A 22983-nucleotide genomic window follows, 5' to 3' on the forward strand; every position below is an offset into this window, starting at 1 on the left:
TAGCCAATCACTGTGCCCCTACTAAAGCACGCCCTCCAGCCATTACTTTATAAGCCTTGCTGTGATTGACAACCGATTGTCCAATAGAATACTAGTCACCGCCTCCTTCGCTCGCCGTCTCCTCCAATAGAAGCCAGGAACAGGGCGGGCAATCGTGAGTGACAATACACTCGTTTAATGAAAGTTCTGAATTTCAATGACTGACACTCGACTTGTCCAATAGCATCTCAAAACACGTGTGGAGGGGGCGTGCCTTGGTTCCACCGCGGAGCAGAGTGAAAGACAGGGAAAGAGAGCAAACGAGCGAGAGAAGGGGGGAGGCCGAGCCCGTCGCCGCCATTTTGGGTCCCACCGAGCTGTGGACGGAGAGCGAAAGAGGCAATAAATAAGCTCACAAAGCCTATGCAACGAAAATAAGCCGAGTTCTAGCCACGCCTTCGGGAGACGAGCTCCTTGTTTTTACAATAGCTTTGGTACAAAACCAGTAACGTTGGAAAAATAGACCCAAAACAACCCTCAAACCGGAAGCGGCTTCCCCCACCTTTCTGCATCCTTCTGGGGGCGGTGAGAGCTTCTCCTTCTGCACTTTGTGTATCCCTCTTCAGGTGGCCTGCTCGGGCCCCTGCCTGTCTTTCCTGTGAGTGTCTGTGTAGGCTGGCGGCGGGGGGCTGCACACTGCATAGGCCTAAGCTGGATTTGAGGGAGGTGGGGGGACAAGGTGCTACAATGTGCCAGTACTGCACAGGTAATTGTAGCAGTATGGCCATCGGCATGTCTGTGGTGACCACACTGAGATGTATTGTCTGGCCTTAAGGCTCTCCCTGGTTGCCTTCTGGCCAGATGGAAGTTTCCTCATGTAGGTCAATGCAGATATTCCATTGTAAGCAATGTTGCCATCTACAGGAGAACTTTCCTTGAAAAACTAGCTTTGAGCAAACTTTCTAGTAAGATTTGTGTATTCTGAGGTGTCTGAGATGTTTCGGCCTCTGTAAGGTGCAGGTAAACGTGTGGAGTGCTTGTGTCTCTGTGTATAGCTATTCATGTGTCACTTATGCATTAATGTAATCTATTAATTTCCCATACGGAGCAGATGTATCAGGCAGTATGTAATAACTTATGGCCCTGTAAGGGGGATATCATCACGCGAGGACTGTGGCCAAGAACACATTGTGCATGTTAAGTTACAAATGGTATATTGTATGTACTTCAGACGCTGGCATGGGGGTCAGGCTTAGCCTTGTGTTACAAGTCAGGCCTGGCTCTGGTTACATGGCCAGTGTGTGCTACTGTATTGGTTAGAACCTGGGTGACCAAATGAATATTACTGTATGCTACACTTGCCTGTCCCATGTTGTGGTCATTTTACTGTCCTCATAGGATACAGAATCCTCTGGGCTGACAGTTTTTTTTATTGGGCACTTTGGTGACACCAAGTAGTGTCACTGAAAAAGGTCCCTGCAATAGAAATATTTAAGACACTCAGAAGTTCCAATAACAAATGGCTGACAGACATGTAGATGTCAGTGGTAAAAATAAGATCACTATAGACTGAGGCCTAACCAGTTATTGGGGTGCGTCCTGTCCTACATCTGGAGCAGCATCAATCCATGTTGATGTAAGTGACACTCCAGTGGCCCTCATAATTAAGGGGTTGGATAAACGTAATACTTTTATATAAATCATTTTACACTTCATTGTAGTTGCTGTATCCTTATTAAAGGACATTGTTGATGTAAAGTTGATGCAACAAATGGAAAGTGTTTTCCTTGGGGACCATGTCTTTGTGATCTGGTTTAATAGTCCTAGGGCTGCTGTGCTCATCATTGGTTGTGTATTATCTTTCCCTAAAATCATCTGGTGCTTGTTTACAGTGTTCTTGTGAATCAGCTAGCCATTGTGATGTTAGGGGAACACTTCACATTGTGCTTAGATAGGCCTTGTTTACATGGGAGTGCTTACTAGATCTATTTCTGTATTCTTTAGCCATAAGAAGAACTCAATTACATTAGAATGGAAAAGTGACTTTTTTTTTTTTTACATGTATGTAATTTCTGCCTTATGGTGAACTGGAAGTTGCATTTGATGTCTTGTTGATATGCATTGTTGACCCCATGCAGTGCGACTTTACCTCTTCCAAATCCCAAAATGCATCTCAAGGTCCTCAGGTGTCCTGGGTAGCTTGGTGTGACAAGAACGAACTTTTTTGGGTGAGTTTCTCTTCTGGAATAGATGACTTGTAGCGCTTGTATTCTTGGAACGGTCTAGTACAGCACAGTTTGCCATCGCTACCTGTTGAGATCAGAAAAGGTACTGAAGATGAAAAGCCATGGGTCCACTGGGATGAGGCCATTTTATACCTTTCGAACTCCACCCACAAGGCAGGCTGGTTACCAGGTTAACTCCCCTAGTCCATTATCATTGGCTATATAATTGGTTTGATTAAATTCACCAGTCGGTACCATATATGTCTTCATACAACAATCTGCTATTGGATAAGGCTGAGGCCCTAAATTGCGGAAATGCAGGTTGTTGTTTTTTTGTTTCAGATTTTGATGGGGGGTTTTTTTTGTTTGTTTTTTTTAAAGCCAAAGGCAGAAGTATAAGAACTTCCTATATATTTCATATTTTTTTCCATAGCCATTCTTGGCTTTGGCTCAAAAAACCGTACCAAAATCTGCAAAAAAAAAAAAAAAAAAGACAGAAAGAACTGTAGTTTAGTTTTAGGTTACAGTGGTCCAGAAAAGATGTTTGTATGTTGTAAAATATTATATCCTGAGACCATTGTACGTGATACCCGATACCCAGGTTAGTAAGTTTTGCAAATCAGACCCAAGTGGAGGCTTCCACTTTCAGAAATGACTTTCCCAGTATACCTTCTGTAACAGTAATAGTTTTGAGTTCACAGTTTGCTTTTATTCTGTAGTAGAGATAAGCGAACACTGTTCGGATCAGCCGATCCGAACAGCACGCACCCATAGAAATGAATGGAAGCACCTGTGACGCTGACTTTGCCGGCGGCTGGCCGGCGTCACAGGTGCTTTCATTCATTTCTATGGGAGCGTGCTGTTTGGATCCGCTGATCCGAACAGTGTTCGCTCATCTCTATTCTGTAGGAATCTTCACTGTTTACGCTAGGTTCACACCTGCGTTCGGCACTCCGTTCTGTGGTTTCTGTCTTCTGCATGCAAGAAGACGGTAACCACAGACCGGGTCTGGCAGTGAGCGTTTTATGCTCTCCGCCGCTAAACCGTTTTTTTAAAAATCCGGACACAGAGTACTGCATCTCCGACTCTGTGTCCGGATTAAAGAAACCCGGTTTCATGGCTCACGGCCGGACAGCTTCCTCACCCATTCAAATGAATGGGTGAGAAAGAGTCCTGCAGGTTTCCATCTCCTGCCTCTGTTTTGTGCAGGAAACGGAAACCTGCAGAATGGAGACCGGGGCGCAGATGTGAACGAGCCCTTACAGCTAAAAGATAAGTAACCCTCTCCTGGTCATATGACGGACACATTCCAGTTAGCCGAGCACCTGTATCCATCACATGACCAGAACTAATTCCCCTCCACTTTCAGTAAACTCCTTGTATAGCAGCAAGTAGAGATCTCGAAATGAAAACTGTGCCTTAGGAAAAATTGTATCACTGTTCATTATATGAACAGTAACTTTCTTTTTTTTTTTTCTTTGCTTTTGTTTTTATTTCCCAACTGAAATTTGATGTACGCATGATGCCCGGGTGTGTACATGCATTCTACATCTCATAGGTTAAGGGTAGGTTAACAAATAGAAAATTTCCTTAGGAAATCCCCTTGTCACCCTAAGGAAAAAAAACTTAACAAAAAAACCCTATGGCACTTGCCTTCTCAAGCGATGCTTCCATGGTCCCCTTGCAGTTGCTGTACACCTTTGCTCCTGCATTTGCCTGTTTTAAGATGTGACTGTGGCTGCCAATTGCTTCTTCCATGTGTTAGGCTCTCATCCTGTTTCCCGATAATAAATGGGTAGGACTTCCCAGGTAGTTCTCCACATCAGACAGGTGGTTTATTGAGTAGGACTTCCTAGGTGGTAGTGCTCCACATTGGACAGGTGGTTTATTGGGTACAACTTCCCTGGTAGTGCTCCACATTGGACAGGTGGTTTATTGGGTAGGACTTCCCAGGTAGTTCTCCACATCTGACAGGTAGTTTATTGGGTACAACTTCCCATTTAGTGCTCCACATCGGACAGGTGGTTTATTGGGTAGGACTTCCTAGGTGGTAGTGCTCCACATCGGACAGGTGGTTTATTGGGTAGGACTTCCTAGGTGGTAGTGCTCCACATCGGACAGGTGGTTTATTGGGTAGGACTTCCTAGGTGGTAGTGCTCCACATCGAACAGGTGGTTTATTGGGTAGGACTTCACAGGTAGTGCCAGGTGGTTTATTTTCATGTCTACGTCAGTCATTCTGCTTGTACCCCACTTTGCCCACAAATGCCTGTCTCTACAGAAACTGTTGGAATGGCAGTGGATGGATGAGCTGATGTTACTCACTTCATCTGCCCAGGTGATGTCTTCTGAGGGAGCGGTTAGATAAAACTCTTGGGAGGAGTCAATGTAAACTTTATCAGCCATCAGTACTAGGTTGTATTGCTGATGTTAGTACCAGGAATGTGGCAATTTCATAAAGATCAGTTATCACTATATAAACTGTATGGGTATGGACAAACTGGATTCAGTAGAACTCAATGGACCAAAGCTAGTCCATAAAGCCATTCCAGCAGTCCTTACTCCCTTGTACATATTGTAGCTGCTTGAAGACAAGACTGATCTTACTGCCCAAAGCAACCAGTCAGAATTCAGTTTTATTTCTTAAAAATACTGTGGTAAAATAAGTTACACGGTCATTGTTTACTATAGATAACAAGGCCTCAGTTTTGGTTATTGATACCCAAGTACATTACAATGTGACATATATTAAAAGGGTTATCAAGATTTCCAGAATTGTTGCCCTGCTCATAGGATTAGAGATCAGTTTTAGATCCACAGTGTCTGACTACTAGGATGCCCACAGATCAGTGGTTTCCCTGAACTTTCATTGGCGTCCAAATTGAGCCCTGCAGTTTAAATATGTTTAACCTTGTGCGAAATGACAAGCCGTGCATGTGTAAAAAGTTGCAGCTCCAAGCTTTCCAAAAAAAATATGGCAGAATATTTGAGAAAAATTGCTAATTCATGGAGTTGGCGTAATGCACGTTGTTATTGATGTTTGATTAGTCCTTGCCCTGATAGTTAGAACGTAGAGGTAATACCAGAAACTAACTTGTCATTGGCTATCCATCTGGTCAATGGTCTACTGAGTGATATGCCACCAGTTTGTGTCCTTTGTGTGTACATATACATATATGTATGGCGTTGTGGTTATTGCAATTCTGTTTCTTCTTACATACTTCTATTAATATGTCTTGTCTTTATCAGCTACTATCTTTTTTAGATTTTTGTTTTTCAATAGCTTTTGTATTAGCCCATACCCATTCTATTTCACGAGATTTCTACCTTTTCCAGTAGTCTTTATGATGAACACTGGCCACAGTAGAGATGAACGTGTTCATGGAAAACATTTTATTACACGGCTTTGTTCTCGCACACAGTGTGTTTTGTGCTTAGCCGTTGAAAAACTGATGGCAAAATTGACAGTTTAGATTGCTGTTTTTCTGTCAACATTCAGTGGTATGATTGAGAAAAAAATGGGGGGAAGAGTAAATAAAGAAAAAAATAAATACAATCAGTAATGAAGGTGGATATATAATGGCATCTTCCAAGGCACTACAGTGTAAATCATTTTGCTTTACATGTTTTAGCTGCAATATGGGTTTGAGATTTCTCCAAGTCTCATACACTTTGATGCTACTGTACATGGCAGCGAGACCACAGCCTTACAGAGTGCTCTTCTCCATGCACTGCCATCTTGGTGTCCTAAACAAACAGTGGATCCAGATAGAATTCAGTGTAAGAAACACACCGGGCCTTCTAGTTTACAGATTGTAGAGTTATACAGTATTGTGAGTTACTTCATAGGTTTAACACTTTTTAACCAACACAACTCCTAACAGGAAGAAAAGCATTGTTTTTTGTCTTTTTAGGGATACCAAAATGGAGCTGTATTAGAGCTGTACATTCTTTACCTTTGGAAAATAATGGCAGATCACCTGCAACTTTCTAGATCATCTGTCTCCTATCCGTCAAGGGTAGATGGAAGGACAATGGATGTGGGTGCATTTACACTTTCTGAATTTTCCCTATTGTTTTGGAAGCCAAGACAATGGATTAAAAATGAGTAGCACCTGTTATTTAGGAGACTATACATCGATATTGTCCTTGACTCCTGTTTGCACAATGAAAGATCGCTTTGCCACCCTGTGACTGCTCATGCAGGTATCGATGGTTGCATGGTGACCCTAATGTTGTTGCAGACAGATTGAGCAAACAGAATGAGCAGTGATCAATTTGACCCAATTTACTTGCATTGGCGCAGGTTGGCACTGCAATCTTTGGTTGTGAAACAGGTATTTTGGCTGAACTCTCCATGTAGCTCCAACCTTAAAACCTTCACTCCAGGTTCTGCTAAAGAGGACCTTTCGCCATTTGGGGCACGTGGTTTTATATACCGCTAGAAAGCCAGCAGTGCGCTGAATTCCTGAGCAATGGCTACTGATGCACCTTGTGGAGCTATGCTCCTTCGTATACTACTATATCCTGATTCCCATTCACGTGCTTGGACTGGTTAGGGTTCCATGTTTATTTCATTGAAGGAAAGAAGCAGCCAGCAGACACATCTGACAGCATCTCATCTCCCAGGGGAACAAAGGATCAGGGGACAGTCTGATGGCTGGCACACACCTAGATTAGATCATGTATGATCACAAACAATTCCACCAATATTAGCAGTCTGGACAGCTTTTATCTAGCGTCTTCTCCCCTGTACAGGAATACCTTGACATTTTAGCTGAATGATGGTTGGGGGATCAGCATGAATGACTGTTAGCTATACAGGATAGAGTGTTTTGCAGTAATACTTTTATCTAATGTCATTTTGATATAATTTCATGGTGCATGGAGAACCTAAACCCTTTAACAATGCAATACTTTGTTGTAAATAATGAGTGCTATGGGTACAAGATGGCTCCACAGTAACCATATACTATATGTTCTACTGTTCTGAATGTTCCATTCCTTGCTGAGCTTCATTTTGGATACTTACAATATTTTGTGACAACTGGACTTCACCTCACTGTTCGGCCATTCTCGAGCTGTGGGTTCTTGTCATACTGTGAGATGTCACAATGTAGAGGCCAGGTTCAGTGAATGTTTGTCCAATTTGATAGTGTTCACATAAACGTGAATTGTAGAAATCATCTTTCTGCCATAAATTGCCTCTTTTGAGAGATTATTGTATGTATTCAGTACGTGTAGTAATGTTTGTTCCTTTGTGATTTAAGCTCTTACACAAAGGAGAACACTTTTAGGCCAAGGCCACACATAACAAAAAGTTGCCAAAAACTGCTGCGAAGAAACCACATTGAAACCGTGTGTATTCCGTCATTGCGTGTTTTCGCAGCCTTTGACGTTTTCGTTTCGCCCCATTGAAATTAATAGGAATAAAATTACGTTTTTTCAAAGTTGTAATTGACATGCTTTGTTTTCCAGCAGTGCACACCGCTGCATATTGTTTTCTCTACAATGTGTGGATGAGGTTAAATGACACCTTATTCTTTTTCTGGGCCTATAAAATGCGGTATATTTCCCGTTCTACATCTTCAAGGATAAAATTGCTGCATTTTTTCTCGTGTGTATAACCTTAACCAATGTTAGTTAATTTACCCAGGTTTGGAAAGCCATACTCTTGAGACTGGTGTCCTTTAGGCTAAGGCTTCACATAGCGGGCTGTAGCAAAAAAAAAAAAAGTGCAATGCATTGCATTTTTTTTTTCTGTAGCGCTTTTCACAGAAAGTTCACAGGGACTTCCTTTACAGACTGTGACATGCTGCAGCTAAAAAGGTGCAGTTTACACCACGTGGCATGCCATTTTTTTTCCCGTGAAATCAGTAATAAAAACCTTTGTTATATAAATCTTTTTCTTTTAAATTGCTTTCCAGTTCTTTAAATGCAGCCAGCAAGGTAAGGCTGCATTCACATCTGTACCATAGTCTCTGTTGGAGACTACATAGAATTGTCCGACAAAAATCGGCAGAAGAAGAGATGCTGCACAGAGAACTTTTTCCTCCGCTGGTTTCAGTTTGAAAACGGACACGCTCAGTGTGTAACCGCTGTTTCATTGAACCACCTCTCCATTGTTTGGGTCCACCGACTGACTCGGACAACGGAGAAGCAAAATAGCCTGAACTTAGTGTAAACTGTAAATTCACAGTACATCCAAGCACATGCGCGTATCCTCCATGATAGCTGGTTTTCTTTTAAATGCCTATCTTCATTATTACATTTTGAAAATATTATGCCATTTGCAGCATATTTAGTATAAACTTTGTACGTGGGTGTGTGTATATGTATATAATAAATTGGAAAATGAGGAATAATTACAATGTTACTACTTTTTACTTTTTTTGTAAGTGTACAGATTTACTTGGGTAGACTCTCTTTATACAGTGCTGTCCTGTATATTGCTTTACAAATACAGTGTAATAATCCTGTCCCTTTTTTTTGTAGGTAGGTGGTGTACCAATGCACTTGGGAGAACTGTTGTCCGTGAGCCTAAAATCACAACAAGAGGTGAGTTTGTGGTAACAGTGTCACACTTTATTTGTTTAGTTGTGAAGAGAACTACTGTGCATGTAGTGACAATGTGAGCACCAGTAACCAGTTCATCATCAAGATCCAATTTTCCAAGTTTTTTTTTTTTGTGTGTGTTTTTTTTTTTTTTTTTTTAATGTTAAGCCAAAGCTGTAAGTGCATTTTATTGGAATGGGAAATATAAAGAAAGGAAATTCTCTTCCTGCTGGAATATACCTTAACCCGGAGGCCACACTTTGCCGAAACACAGTGTTTTTGTTGCAGATTTTGCTGTTGCACCATCCCTGGCGCAAAAACAATGCTGCTATATGTACAATAGGCTTTTCCACTACATGTGGCTTCATCCTGAGTGTAAGAACACACACCAAGGGTTTTTTTTTTATGCAGGCTTTGAAGACAAAGTCAGGTGTAGAACACAGAGAGAATGCATATAAAGGACAGATGGTACTTTCCATCTGTTTTTCAACCCAGTTCTGGTTTTGGCTTCAAAAACTGCATTAAAAAAAACTTGCACATGTCAACCTACCCCGTCATGTCAGTCATGATGATGGGTCATTTTAACCTTTGCTCTTATTAACAGAGTGAATTGAAGCCAATTCTCTCTTATGAATGGGGCATTGCAAATTTTAACTGCGGTTTGTCTTTGCCATGGACTTAAAGTACCGGATAACACAGTACTCTTTTGTACAATTCTGAGTGAAATACTAATTTTTATCGAGATGAATACCTCTTACCCTATGCTACAAACCATTTCTCCAGACAGACTGCACCGCACTGGTGTATATAGGGAGGAAAGCACAAACAAGACAGCCGAAGGCCGGGGGCCCCACGGGACGTAAGCGCTGCGGAAAGAACCGCGGCATGAACACACTGCGGTTCTTTCTGCAGCGCTTTCAACAGAAAGTTTGCGGAGTTTTCCTCCGCAGACTTTCTCTTCCCATTATATCTACGGGAAAACCACCGGCGTTTCCCTAGATATAATTGACATGCTGCGATTTGCAAAGCCGCAATGGCTTTGCAAATCGCAGCGTGTCCGCGCTGTGTTTTTTCTGCAAACTGGGCATGGGATGAGATATACATATGAGAAAAATATCAAAACTAAGAGCAGGTTGCAAACCTTGTATAACTGGTCTAAAATACATGGAATAAGTGGACATTACAGACTAAAACTTTAAGCTATAATTCAAGGTGATTGTTTTGCCTTAAAGGGGTTTTTCAGCCAAAAAAAAATCTCTGTGTTAATGCTATTAATGGGTTAAAAGTACACCCATATACTTTTAGTAGTGTTTTGGAAGATTTCTAGGAGTCTGTGGGAGCTCCTGGCATCTTCTGCATTTGTTTACATGATGTTAGCTTCCTACTATGTAACTTCCTGTATACCTTCCACACTACCTCCTTGTCACTGTCCCCCCCCTTTCCTCTCACTCTGTTACACCTCGCCTCCTGTCTCCTTAGCTAAGCTATTCCACCTACTGCTAGGCCTCCCTCCCTGTCTCCCTAGCTAAGCTTTCCTGCCCACTGCTAGCATTTCTCAAGTAACTAAATAAGCAACTCACTGGAGGAACGTCACTGGATTATTAGAAAGTGTCCCTGAGATATGGGTAACTACACTTTTTCACTATTTTTTTTTCTTTTTATAAAAGTAAGTTAGAAGTTTGGGGTGTGGGGTGCGTTTTAGTTTAGGGGTTAATTGACAGTTTATCCCGGACAACCCATTTAAGAAAAAAAAAAACAGGGGCAACAGGTTGGCTCAGTGGTTAGCACTGTAGCCTTGCAGCGCTTAAGTCCTGGGTTCGAATCCCGCCAGGAGCAACATTTGCAAGGAGTTTGTATGTTCTCCCTGTGTTTGCGTGGATTTCCTCCCATTCTACAAAGACATACTTAAAAAAAGAAAAAAAATATGTGCATTGTGATCGCTATATGGGGCTTACAATCTACATTTAAAAAAGAAAGGAAAAAAAAAAACCAAAACAAAACCTCACATTATATGATAGTTTAGATGTTGATCACTTTTATGATGTGCTTCGCATACAGAAAGTGGTCACTTTAAGGGCTAAATTTAATATTCAGCTCATAAACTCAAGCTGGAGAGACCACCAGCTGTTCGGGTTGTGACACATTATGTACCTGGAGACATCTATAGCCATTTTTAGTCCCCAAACTGCCAGTGCTTTCACTTCTTAAGGGGAGCAGCACACGACAGTGTTTCATCCATGAAATATGTCCGTGTTTCAGCCAGATTTACCAGCTTGAACTTCGTGCTGGGAGTGGGACTCTTAACAAAATAGTTCTCTATGGTGGTAGGAGTCCCTGCCTCCCAGTGATATACTGTCCTGTATCAATTAGAGTACAGTCCAGTATGTCGCTGGAAGGCAGAGTCTCCTAGCATCATAGAGAACTATACTGCTAGGAGTCCCGCTCCCAGTACGAAGTTCAAGCCGGTAAATCTGTCTGACACACATACTGTGTTTCCCAAGTGAAATACGGTCATGTGCTGCTCTCCTTTGTGAAATACGAATTCACCTCAGCAGGATTTCATTAATAGCTATGCAGTAACAGCTAAACTTTTTGCCCACTGGCCACTTATGAGATGTGGCTGAAATTAATCAGTGTTTGACTTACTGAGAGATTTTAGCACCAGCGGCCCAGGGACTGAATGCTGCCATAGCTGCATTCTGGTACATCATGTGGTACCATCCTAAATGGCTGGAACAAACAGAGAGCTCCATCAGTGGTTAAAAGGAACTCCAACTTTAATAAATCACATGAAATCCAGACAAGACATGACACAGCAGGACTTGCAGGACCCTGTATGGCTTTGTACTTTACTGTTCAATTGTAGGTTTAATCGCAGGCAGTTGTAGCCACACAGTTGAAGCTTACAGCCTTTGTTTTTCTTGACAAAAAATAGATTCTAAATAGGAAAGTTAGAGGTATTCTAGCTTCATATAAAAAGCCTTATTTATGTGTGATGAAGTTATACTTTGAATTCCTTGCTGTTTTCAAGATCCTTCTTTCTGTCATTCAATATGAAACTTCATTATTTACTTCAGCTGCTTTCCCACAAGCTACACGTTTTACAGACTAGGAAAAAATGGGCATTGCACAACCTAGTATTTTGGTTTTGTTTTTTTGTGGACACAAAGCAGAAGTTTAATCACCAGTAGATCACACTACTTTGATCTGTCTGCGATTCATTTAAATTCGCAGGCAATCCCTGTGTATAACTGCAGGTCAGGAGCTACCTGGAAATTCATAGGAATAGCGGGCAACTGATCTGAAGTGTTTTAATAACATTGATTCAGTGTGGAGGCAGTTGGCATGTTGTGTGCTATCAGTACCTTAGAAAGTTGGGTATTCAAGAGTACTAAGACAGCATACATCATGTCAGCTATCTCCATGCTGGATCAATATTACACCACAGTGTGTTTGGTCACTTCATTGGCTTGCTTTAAGAGTGACTGAGAGTAACCCCCATCATATGGCTACTGCAGGGACCTTAGTTCTAGCGGTCCCTGCATTAGATTAAAAAAAAAAAAAGAAGACACCAGCCCGCCCTACACCACCACCACACTGGCAGATCTAAAGAGCAGCATGATATTACCAGGGTGGGGATACCAATGTTTCTGGCCCTTTCCAGCCGTATAGTTCCAACCTGCAGCCACCCCAATGCCCAGCTGTCACTTTGGATTCTGTCTCGTCTCAAAGGTTCATGCGCCAGAATGATCTAGTGCAACGTCTCGTAGAACTTTGTAAGATCTCTTCATTGTCTATGTGACCGGGGCTAAACCCATTCACTGAGTGACCTACTGTCAATGTAACTGTATCCCGAGCACATTGAAGTGTAGGTGGGGGAAAGCAGGAGATGCCCAGCTACTCATTATGAATTGCAGGGTGGCTCCTGTATTCACAGCAGATACTGTCCAGCAATTCATTTAAATTGATGGCCAGCTCTAAGAAGGAAGGAGGTGATACATGTGCAAAATATTGTACCTGCAAAGCTCCACATCTTTTGCGTATTTGAAAAACGGACAGTGCATGGATGATGTGCTATCCTCCCCTGTCTCTGTTCCCTTTTTCCCCTCTATGCATGTCACAATTTTTAATATTATTAGTATTATTATTATTTCACCTTCCCCGGCATATTTAAAAATAAATGAATGCCCGGACAACCTCTTTAATAATACAGTTGTAGAAGGTTGTATATTTTAGGAAACCATGCATGTTAATTTCTGTTAAAGTAACAGCAAGCAATATCCTTCAAAAGTTAGAGGAATTGATACAAAAGGGATATTAGATAAACAATTTAAACTTATTACATAAGGAATAAACCGTGTAACACAACTTTATAGGTAAAGCCACACATAGCAGCTTTGCTGCGGGTATCACCCGTGCACCAGTTCCACCCACTGGGCCAGTGTTCTACCTTTTGCACTAGATCAAAGAAATTGACACCTTGTGCTCCAATGTTTTTTTAGCAATGTGTGGCTGTGGTTTGTTTGCTGCTGAATTTCCATATTAGAGGTCTTTTCCTGAAAACTTCCACTGCTGCAAATCTACTCAAAAATGGGGTGTGTTTTTTTTCCTGCAGAACATATGAAAGAATCTCCACGAGTCTGTGTCTTTGAATAATTGCAATGCAATGATTGAAATCAGTAGAAAAGTAAACATTGCCATACACATAAGATATTTTGGTGCAGATCTTTGACAGATCCAGCTAAATTTGGTGAAATTTGTCAAGAATCTGATGTTTGTAGCGGTCACAAGCAGGAGACTAATGTTATATCCAATCATCAGTTGACAAACTAAAAGGTCAATTGGAACTGCGTTTTTTTTTCTATTACGATAATTTTATTTTATATTTGCACTACAAGCAAATCCAGCTAACCCCTTGCGACCCCAGAAATGTGAAAAAGAGGCGTAGGATATGGTCAGTCTCTGCTTACTCAGTGTAGTTTTCTATTTTATTATTCATTTATTTTGAAATCGAGAATTCTAAGCTTTTCCTCTACAAAATTTTACTGAGATTCCCCTCTGAAAACTGTAATCTATAAACAAGAGCATGAGCTGTCCTACTTCTCTAAGGGTAAGTTCACCTCTGCGCTCAGGGATTCCGTTCCCCATTCCAATTCAAAAATGCAAGCATGTCTTTTCTCTCTGCATATTTCAAGCAGAGACCACTTTGTAAGCAGATTGGGTTTCCATTTTTCAGGTCCCCAAGCGCAGATGTGAACCTAGAGTTAGATTAGTAGATTTTCTTATTTTACTTTACTCTTAGGTCCGGTTCATATCTGCATTTGGGTCATTCCGTCCCCCTCTCCTGCTGCACTTTTCTCTCTGCGTTTTTGTGCGGAAACCACACGGACCCTATTATAGTCTATGAGGCCCGCAAGTTTCCTAAGGTAACCACTTTTTTTTCAATATGGATTAGATTTCTGTTTGGCGGGTGCCCAAGCGGACTCCCGAACAGAAACCCATGCGCAGATGTGAACCGGGCAGCGTGTAAATATTCGTAGTCTTTGCAAGTTAGTTTTTGGTTTTATTCTGCAAAACATTGAACTAGTTCCCCTAATAGGTTTATCTCTATGACAATAGCATTACCAGTTAACTAGTACTTTGTCAGAAATTTAGTTAACCAGAAATGACCTCAGCTGATAGCTATTTTCTCTTGCTTGCAGCTTCAAGTGTAGGATCCTGCCTGCTAAGTAGGTAGGTATATCTCAGCAGGTGTTTCTACTCCCCAGTCCATGCAAAATGAAGAGTATCCAGTTATTATGAAAGGAAAGCTAAGTAGGATCCTTGTCTCTCTCTTTTTGTTAGGCTATCATCGGGTATCTCTCAGGTCTGTGTGATCAAGTCACTCGGCTTCTGCTGAGCAAGTGGAAAGGTAAAAGCAGAGAAGCCAATGATAAATGTTCACACTTGGACACTTGTCACTGATTTGCAAAATCGATTAAAAAAATTTTTCAAGAGGAAAATTACACCATTGCTGTAAATACCAAAATGAATGTTAGTGTTGCAGCATCTATACCTAAGTTCTCTACATGAACTGCATTGAAAGCTTGCTGGGTTCAGTACCCTTATACATCAATACCTCTATACCAGTAATATGCCTTAAAACAACTATCTTTACTTCACAGCGTCCTACCTTTATAAAGTATGAAGAAAACCCATCTCTAGTGAAGGAAATATGGCGGATAAGAGAAAACTACAGGGTAAGTCACTTGGCTTTACAGCCATCTATTCAAGAATTATATGACAACCATTCATCTGAATAGCTGCTATGTAAGTCTACATTTTTGCTACGCGGAAATATGAATGAGTATAAGTGGCTTTGTTAGCATCAGATCTACAAGGGTTAAAGTCGACTGCACCGAAGGATCAGTTTTGTGGTGTCAGTAACATGTTACATTGAAGATGGGTCATTGAGTACATTTGATATTTTGCTCAGATTTGGCAGCATTTTTTTTGTCTGATTTCACTGTTCTTGCCAGAAAACTTTCTCATATATTACATCACTTTCAGGCGAGATTGATCGGTGTTTGAAAAAGGTGTCAGAAGGGGTGGAGCAGTTTGAAGATATTTGGCAAAAGGTAAAATACTTTAAAAAATCCTGTTCAGCACCTTTGTTTATGAGCTACCCTTAGAATGGGCCATAAATATCTGATTATTGATGGGCTGAGAAGCAGCCTCTGCATGAATTAGTTATTCAGGATCATTTTGATGCCCGTACTGTACACTGCATGGCGCCAAAAGGAGGCAGATGGATAGGATGGACCATAAATATAATTTCCTGGACAATTCCTTTAATTCTTTCCTCGCATTTGCTGTAATAGTATGATGGATGTTGGGTATCAAATATGGCGGCCACCATTGCTATCAGGTCTCTACTGTATTATACAGCAGAGACCCAGCATGAATGCCTGCGATTAGTGCCTACACAGATTGTAGGCATTAAGGTGCCAGGTGCCTAGATCAAAGTTGACAGAGGCACAATTTTCATAGTGACACATGGGCACTGCCATTTTGTGGAGGATCACTGGCGATCTGTTGGCATGACAGCCAGGAGCCTATAGAAGTCTCCCAGGCTTGTCTGTTTTTTATTTGTATGACAGGCTGCTCTATTCAACCTGTCATATAAAATATTCTATTTGCAATACACTTGCATTGTAATGCATTGCATTAGTGATCAATCCCCCTGGGTTTTTTTTGCAGTTTTGGATTTTTGTTATGGGGTTAAATGTAAATAAAAATATTGGAATTTGGAATGCTCTGAATCGTACCTATATAGAATACAGGGGACATGTCATTGTGGCTGCAGAGTAAAGGTCAAACACAAGATCCCATTTACTTGAATGAAAACTAAGTGGCACAGCCATTATGTAGTGTATGGAGCTTCTAGCTGTGTACATTTTATCCCCCCTCCCTTTAAGATTAAATGCATACATTGCATTAGGGAGCTATAGAATATGTTTAGTGTGACTTTTACTATAGACATTCTGTAGTGTAGCAGTACTTTAAATTGTTGTCTCAGGAGATGGGTGGCTATCTACCCTGGGATCCTAAAGGTGTAGAACAGTGGTTCTCAACCTTCCTAATGCCGTGACCCCACAATACAGTTCTTCATGTTACCCATGAAGAGCCGCCACGGCGTGTCCTTCTCCTTCAGACTGCAGGAGCGATGACGTCGATGGCAGAGGTCACTCTCTGTAGTCAGTGTAGGCTGCAGTCGGGCGGCCTAAACTGACAGCTTCCAGCTTTCAAATGTACAACTGAAAGAAGTGATCCACTCACTAACAGGGAATCGGATTCCCCATTAGTGAGCGATCCAGGCGACTGCGCGCATGCCACATGCGGCGGGCTGGATAAATGTCCTCGGCAGGCCGCAGTTTGAGGACCCCTGGGCTAAAGCCATCAGAAATATGTATTTTCTGATGGCTTTAGGCGACCCCTGTATTTTGGTCCCCTCCCCCCTTCCCCCTCTGCCGGGGTCGAGACCCACAGGTTGAGAATCGCTGGTGTAGAAGATCTAATGGTGTTTTATCAATAAATGCAACTATTTCCTCTGCAATCCAGTAGATGATTAGACTGCCACAAGCACAATAATCTTTCTACTTTCTGACTGTGGTGCTTGTTTCTAGGCAACAGCCCAAGCCTATTAGGGTGCTATGTAACAAAAATGCAGTTGCAAAAATTAATCATTTGGGAGTCTTAAGGGTGTTGCATAATAAATTCCAGTGAATATTTTCCTATGTTTAACTTTAACCTGTTTCAAAATTTGGGAATATATGTATTCCCTCAGCAAGAGCAAGTAGCACGTTGGCTCAGTGGTTGGCACTGATGCTGTACAGCGCTGGAGCCCTGGCCTTGAATTCTGCCAAGGACAACATCTACAAGGAGTTTGTATGTTCAACCCATGTTTGCGTGGGTTTCCACCAGTTACTCTGGTTTCCTCCCACACTCCAAAGACCTACTGATAAGGAGTTTAGATTGTGAGCCCTACTTTGCACAGTGATGACTACATCTCTGCAAAGAGCTGCGGAATATGATGTCGCTATATAAGTAAGCAAAATAAATTAAGTAATTTCATGCATTTAGGAATGGAGAAACTTTTGATGCTGAAAGGGTTTTTCAGGACCTTTTCTCACATGGGCCATGTGATAGATGAACATTAAATCACTGTGAAGACGAAGTGGTAATCACAAAAGAGCGACAACCACTTCAAACAGCTGATCTGACACCTGCTGATGCTGAGGATACTTCATTAATACAGAAGTCCAAAAAACTGCTTTATCTTTTAACGCATACCTCTAGTTATAAACAACGTTTCATAAATGAACAGTGCACATGACTATACGAAATTTTGTAATATATCTTATTTAAAGAATATTTGTTCTCTGGGGGGGGAAGCTGAGCTAGAAAAGACACTCAAATAATTCCTATACTCTGCTATTCTGAGCACTTTTCAAATTGGGTAGAGGTTGTAGATAAGAGACTACAAATATGGTCAATAAATCAATTAACCAACTGGCAAGAGAATCCTAATCCAACCTTTCTTCATAGAGCTCTGTTAGTAATGCTGAATATGGAGACAAACACAACGTAAACAAGCATTCGGATTGAAGATATGAAGAAGGAAACCAGCTTAAGGCCGAGGCCTCACGGACTGGAGACGCTGAGGAAAAAATCGCAGCGTTGTACAGTGCAGGCAAAGTGGATGGGATTCATGTGAATCCCATCCCCACTTTGCGGAAAAGATTGCAGTGCAGACACGCTGCGATTTGCAAAGCCGTTGCGGCTTTGCAAATCGAAGCATGTCAATTATATCTATTGAAACGCCGGCTGCTTTCCCGTAGATCTAATGTTAAGAGAAAGTCCGCAGAGGAAAACTCCATGAAATTTCTCTTAAAAGCGCTGTGGAAAGAACCGCAATGCATTCACGCAGCCTGTTCTTCCTGCAATGCTTTAGTGCTGCTGATGCGGCCCGTGGGGCCTTAGCCTAAAGATGACCTTTCATGGGCCGGGGCACAGTATGCTTTCACAATTTGTACCCCTGGTGAAGAGCTAGCGGTCCCGGTACCGTAGCTCTTCACAGTCCGAAGGGCGTTCCTGATAGTCAGTCAGGAATGTCGTTCTTCACAGCAGCGCCTATAGCGCTGTACTGTGTGAGCGGGGAGGATCCGCGGTCTTACAGTACAGCGCTATAGGCGCTGCTGTGAAGAATGACATTCCTGACTGACTATCAGGAACGCCCTTTGGACTGTGAAGAGCTACGGTACCGGGACCGCTAGCTCTTCACCTGGGCCACAGATCAAGAAAGCTGACAATGTCTGCTTTCCAGCGGTAGATAAAACTGCGGTAGACTAATGAGAAGATATATTACAAAGTGTCGTATATAACCTGTACTATACGTTTATGAGAATTGTTTTATAGTCGGAGATCTGCTTTAAACCCCTAACATTCACACCAAAACTGCAAAATCCCTCCTGAAAATGCAAGTTTTTCTATTACAGATTTTGAACGTATGGCTCTAGCAAATCTTCCTGGCAACTCTGGTGCTTTATACATTTTAATCCTTTAGCGATCTTGTGCATTTTAGCCTTAAGTCAGTAACATTTTCTCTACATTCCCACTTTCATAACGTTTTAAATTTTATTTGTGTAGCTTTACAAAACCTTGTATTTTATGGGTACAACTGGCTTTTTGATCAGTTTTATTACTTTTTATTTTTAGAGGTAAGATGAACAGAAAACTTAAATTCTGACATCTGAATTTTAAGGTTTATGGTGTTTATCCTGAAGAATAAAATATTGTCTACTTTTATTTGCAAAACCGCTTAGGTGGTACAGTCAATATTGACTGCAGCGTTTAAGGGGTAATTGGTAATTATGCTCTCTGAATGTGGGGGGGGGCTGATATTATGAGCGGAATTCCATAGTAACCTCTTCCCTGGAGTCAGATGAAATGTCAGGGACAGAAGAATAAGGAATCCTTCCCTTTTCACTGTACCTGCATGTGTACCCTTGTAAAATGGTTGATGTGGAACTGCAGATAATTGCAGCTTTCGCTTCAACCACTGATATCTTAGGATTTACTGGGGATACAGGTATGGTCTTGTTTTTATTTTTCAGCCAAGATTCTTTCTCTAGATCCCGTTCTGGAATAAGAGATGGTTAAGTGACTGCTACTTTTGCAGATTCCTTGAACATCTCCTCCTTGGGGTAAACTGTTATGTACCGTACTTTGCTCAAACCCAAGAAGGAGACATTCAAGACTGTCAGGGGGTTAAAGGGTTTCTCATCACTATAATAGTTGGAACCTCTTTAACAGTTTAACAATATTTGAAAATCCCATAACTGGAAAAATAGATTTATATATTAGGCTGGGAAAGGTGAAAAGAAAAAAAAGCCATATTCGCCTGTCCCCGGTGTCTCCCAGCTTGGTCCGGTCCTGCTGCTCCGGTGTTTTCTTCCGGCAGATGTCTATACTTGTGATGTCCTGTGTCCTTTCCTTAGGCCGCTGATTGGCCTCAATGGTCACGTGATCATGTGATAAGTTCTTCTTGGAAGATCTGTAATATTACTCTGTGTTTCCTTTCATGCAGCTACACAATGCAGCAAATGCCAATCAGAAAGAAAAATATGAAGCTGACTTGAAGAAGGAAATTAAAAAGCTCCAGGTTGGTTTCGTCTACTTGGTACATTACAGAAATGCTTCACAGACTATTGCGTCGTCTCTTATGAAATTGATCTCTACCCTGTGGTGTGTTAAATCTTCTATTTTGGTAACATTAGATTCTGGTTGTTGCTGGTTACATACTGTACATGTCCTCTCCTAACAAATACTGTTCTGATTCTGTCACAGAGATTGCGGGACCAAATAAAGACATGGGTGGCATCCAATGAGATCAAAGACAAGAGGCAGCTTATTGAAAATCGAAAACTCATAGAAACGGTAAAGAAACAAGTTGTTTTTGTTGTTGTGTTTTTGTTTTTTAAAATTAGTATTGATATTGACACATTAGGAGGGGAGATACTTCAAGTTAATGGAGTCAGAGTTTTAGGCTGGGATGAGGCCACTTATACTGTGTCATGTGAGATACCTAAGTTCAGTTTTGTTTTATCAGGGTCTAAAGACAGTGTTTGCATATTTATCAGGCACATGTACTGTTTTTGTTGTTTAAAAAAAAAAACTACAAACCTCAGGTTTGACTTTTTTGAAACTGTTCTTGAGATAAAAATTGTCACAAGTTTCTTACACCATCCTCACCACTTTCCAAAAAGGGAAATGGTGAAGGATGTGCTGTGGGCGCTGTGTTACAGAGCTTATTACAGTGATAAATAACATATCTTTGTTATGTATGGAGAGAAACAGCTTAAAGTCTTATACAGTTGGTGCACTGGACATGGGCCTTCAGTTCATTTTTATAAGGCCTCATGCACCCGACCACTTGTGGGGGGCTGCAAACAATGAATCAGATAGGTAAAGGCAGGAGAAATACTTACAGTGGAGTACATTTATGAAGACTGGAGTTAATGACACCAGTCTTTATAACCATGTAGTTACCTTCCACTGGGTTCTATTCTATACCTGGCAGGACACATGCGGATCAGCTGTTTAAAATGACAGCAGCACTTTGTGAGTTCTGCTTCATAGGCCATGTGAGGTCATGTTCATTGGTTACATGGCCTGTTTGCAGCTCAGTTTCTTTCAAGTGAATAAGGCAGGGTTGCAGTACAAATACACCCCCATACAGTGTATGACGCTGTGCTTTGTATCAGCTGATCTGCAGAGGTCCTGTTTATAGGGCACCAGGCAATCTACATTGAAGACCTATCCAAATGGGTCACCTTTCTCTATAAGCTCTGAGAACCTGCTTAAACATTGTAGCTTCAAAATTCTTCATTATTTTGAGTAACTTTACTGAGACACGTTTTCTCATTAATTACAGCAAATGGAGAGGTTCAAAGTAGTAGAACGTGAAACAAAGACAAAAGCATATTCTAAGGAAGGTCTTGGTCTTGCTCAGAAGGTTGACCCAGCTCAGAAGGAGAAGGAAGAGGTTGGACAGTGGTTAACGGTAAGATTATAGTGTATAGGGACTTTGGACTCGTGCACGGCCAAACTCCCTCTATGGTTCCATATCACAGAAGCCTAAATATTCTGTGCACCTCATACGGAGTCTTATTATCTATTGTGTTTACTTGTAGAGCACCACCATATTCTGCAGTGCTTTAAAAACATTGTCAGTCACTGACCCATATAGGGCTCACAATTTACATTCCCTATCACTATCTCTTTGGGGGTATGGGAGGAAACCGGAGTACACATAGAAAATACACACAAACACAGGAAGAACATACAAAAATGTTGTCCTTGGCTGCCACCAGGCAATGTATTCAAGATAGCTCTCCAATGCAAACACACTGTGGTATACGTCAGTATACATTAGTATACATTCTGGGCGCATGTGCGCTAAAGGTGAACCTTACATATTACTGGAACTATTCCTCAATTCATGTCAAGTGATAATTTGATGAAAATGTTCTCTAATCTGTCTAATCTAGCATACCAGTCGGTGGCACTACTGTGTGATTCATCTGTTTCTGTGTCCTTTTCATAGAACACAATTGACACCTTAAACATGGGAGTGGATCAGTTTGAAAGTGAGGTGGAATCTTTGTCGGTACAAACGCGGAAGAAGAAAGGAGACAAGGATGTGAGTTCACTTCATAGAATAGAAGCAGCTTTGCACTGAACTGAATAATGCACTCTTCATAGTTCTGCGTATAATCTGCAACAGATTGTGTGCTCTCTGTCATCTCCAAAGACACTAAATCTCAATATCATAAATGATTGTTGAACTAGAGGGAAGGGTATTTACGTCTTTTGTGTGTGCTTTTTTTCCCCCTCTTCTGCGGCACCTTCTGTGCCTGGTGTTAGCAGAAGCAGGACAGGATCGAGGGACTGAAGAAGCACATAGAGAAACATCGGTACCACATACGAATGCTGGAAACTATTCTTCGAATGTTGGATAATGACTCAATCAATGTGGACGCTATCAGGAAGATTAAAGATGATGTAGAATACTATGTGGACTCTTCACAAGATCCAGACTTTGAAGAGAATGAGTTTCTGTACGATGACCTTGATTTAGAAGACATTCGTAAGTGGCTTCAAGAGATAACTATGTGGTTATACACTTGGACTAGACAGTCTAAACCTATCAAACTTCATTAGATACTTTGATAAATGGGGCACAGTTTAACACTGTCTAAAGCTTAGACTTAGACAGATGTGAGTTGTTGTTTTTTTTACCCCCATGGTTCCATATATTGTCATTGATATGATGCATTGCATTATCATCATTTATGAAAAAAATGGTCTGTCAAAAAACACTTCTTTCTAAACACATTGAAATGATTGGGTATGTGTGTTGTCCATGAAAACTGCAGACGCTGTACATCTCAGTAACACTGGGTTGACACCAGCGTTTGATCTCCGTTCTGAGGTTTCCGTCCTCTACGGTCAAATAGACTGGGAATGTATACACATCACAAAAACCTGAGAGTGGAAATGAGGGGGTGGGGGAGGAAGGGGAAAGAGTCAGAGACCATTCAAAATACAGTATGCGTCCCAAGATGACCATATTGCCTGGAACGCCTCAACAGTGTGGTTAAGTGTGGCTGTCAAGTTCTACA

General features: G+C 41.4%; 1 protein-coding gene across 7 annotated transcripts in view; it reads left to right on the forward strand.

Moving 5' to 3' along the window:
* Positions 1 to 275: 275 nt before the first annotated feature.
* CNOT3 (CCR4-NOT transcription complex subunit 3) overlaps positions 276 to 22983 on the forward strand; it is a 35833-nt gene continuing 13125 nt past the window's right edge. For 2 of the 7 annotated variants that reach the window (XM_075280186.1, XM_075280192.1), the window contains exons 1-11: positions 276 to 564; positions 8699 to 8761; positions 14461 to 14491; positions 14603 to 14669; positions 14923 to 14997; positions 15308 to 15375; positions 19887 to 19961; positions 20147 to 20236; positions 21234 to 21362; positions 21906 to 22001; positions 22226 to 22448. In XM_075280186.1, coding sequence (XP_075136287.1) covers positions 14973 to 14997; positions 15308 to 15375; positions 19887 to 19961; positions 20147 to 20236; positions 21234 to 21362; positions 21906 to 22001; positions 22226 to 22448 — 706 coding nt within the window. In that variant the 5' untranslated portion in view covers positions 276 to 564; positions 8699 to 8761; positions 14461 to 14491; positions 14603 to 14669; positions 14923 to 14972. The other 5 variants (XM_075280191.1, XM_075280188.1, XM_075280187.1 and 2 more) reach the window with 5 other exon arrangements.

The sequence above is a fragment of the Leptodactylus fuscus genome, chromosome 6, assembly GCF_031893055.1.
Source record: "Leptodactylus fuscus isolate aLepFus1 chromosome 6, aLepFus1.hap2, whole genome shotgun sequence".
In the NCBI taxonomy this organism is placed as follows: Eukaryota; Metazoa; Chordata; class Amphibia; order Anura; family Leptodactylidae; genus Leptodactylus; species Leptodactylus fuscus.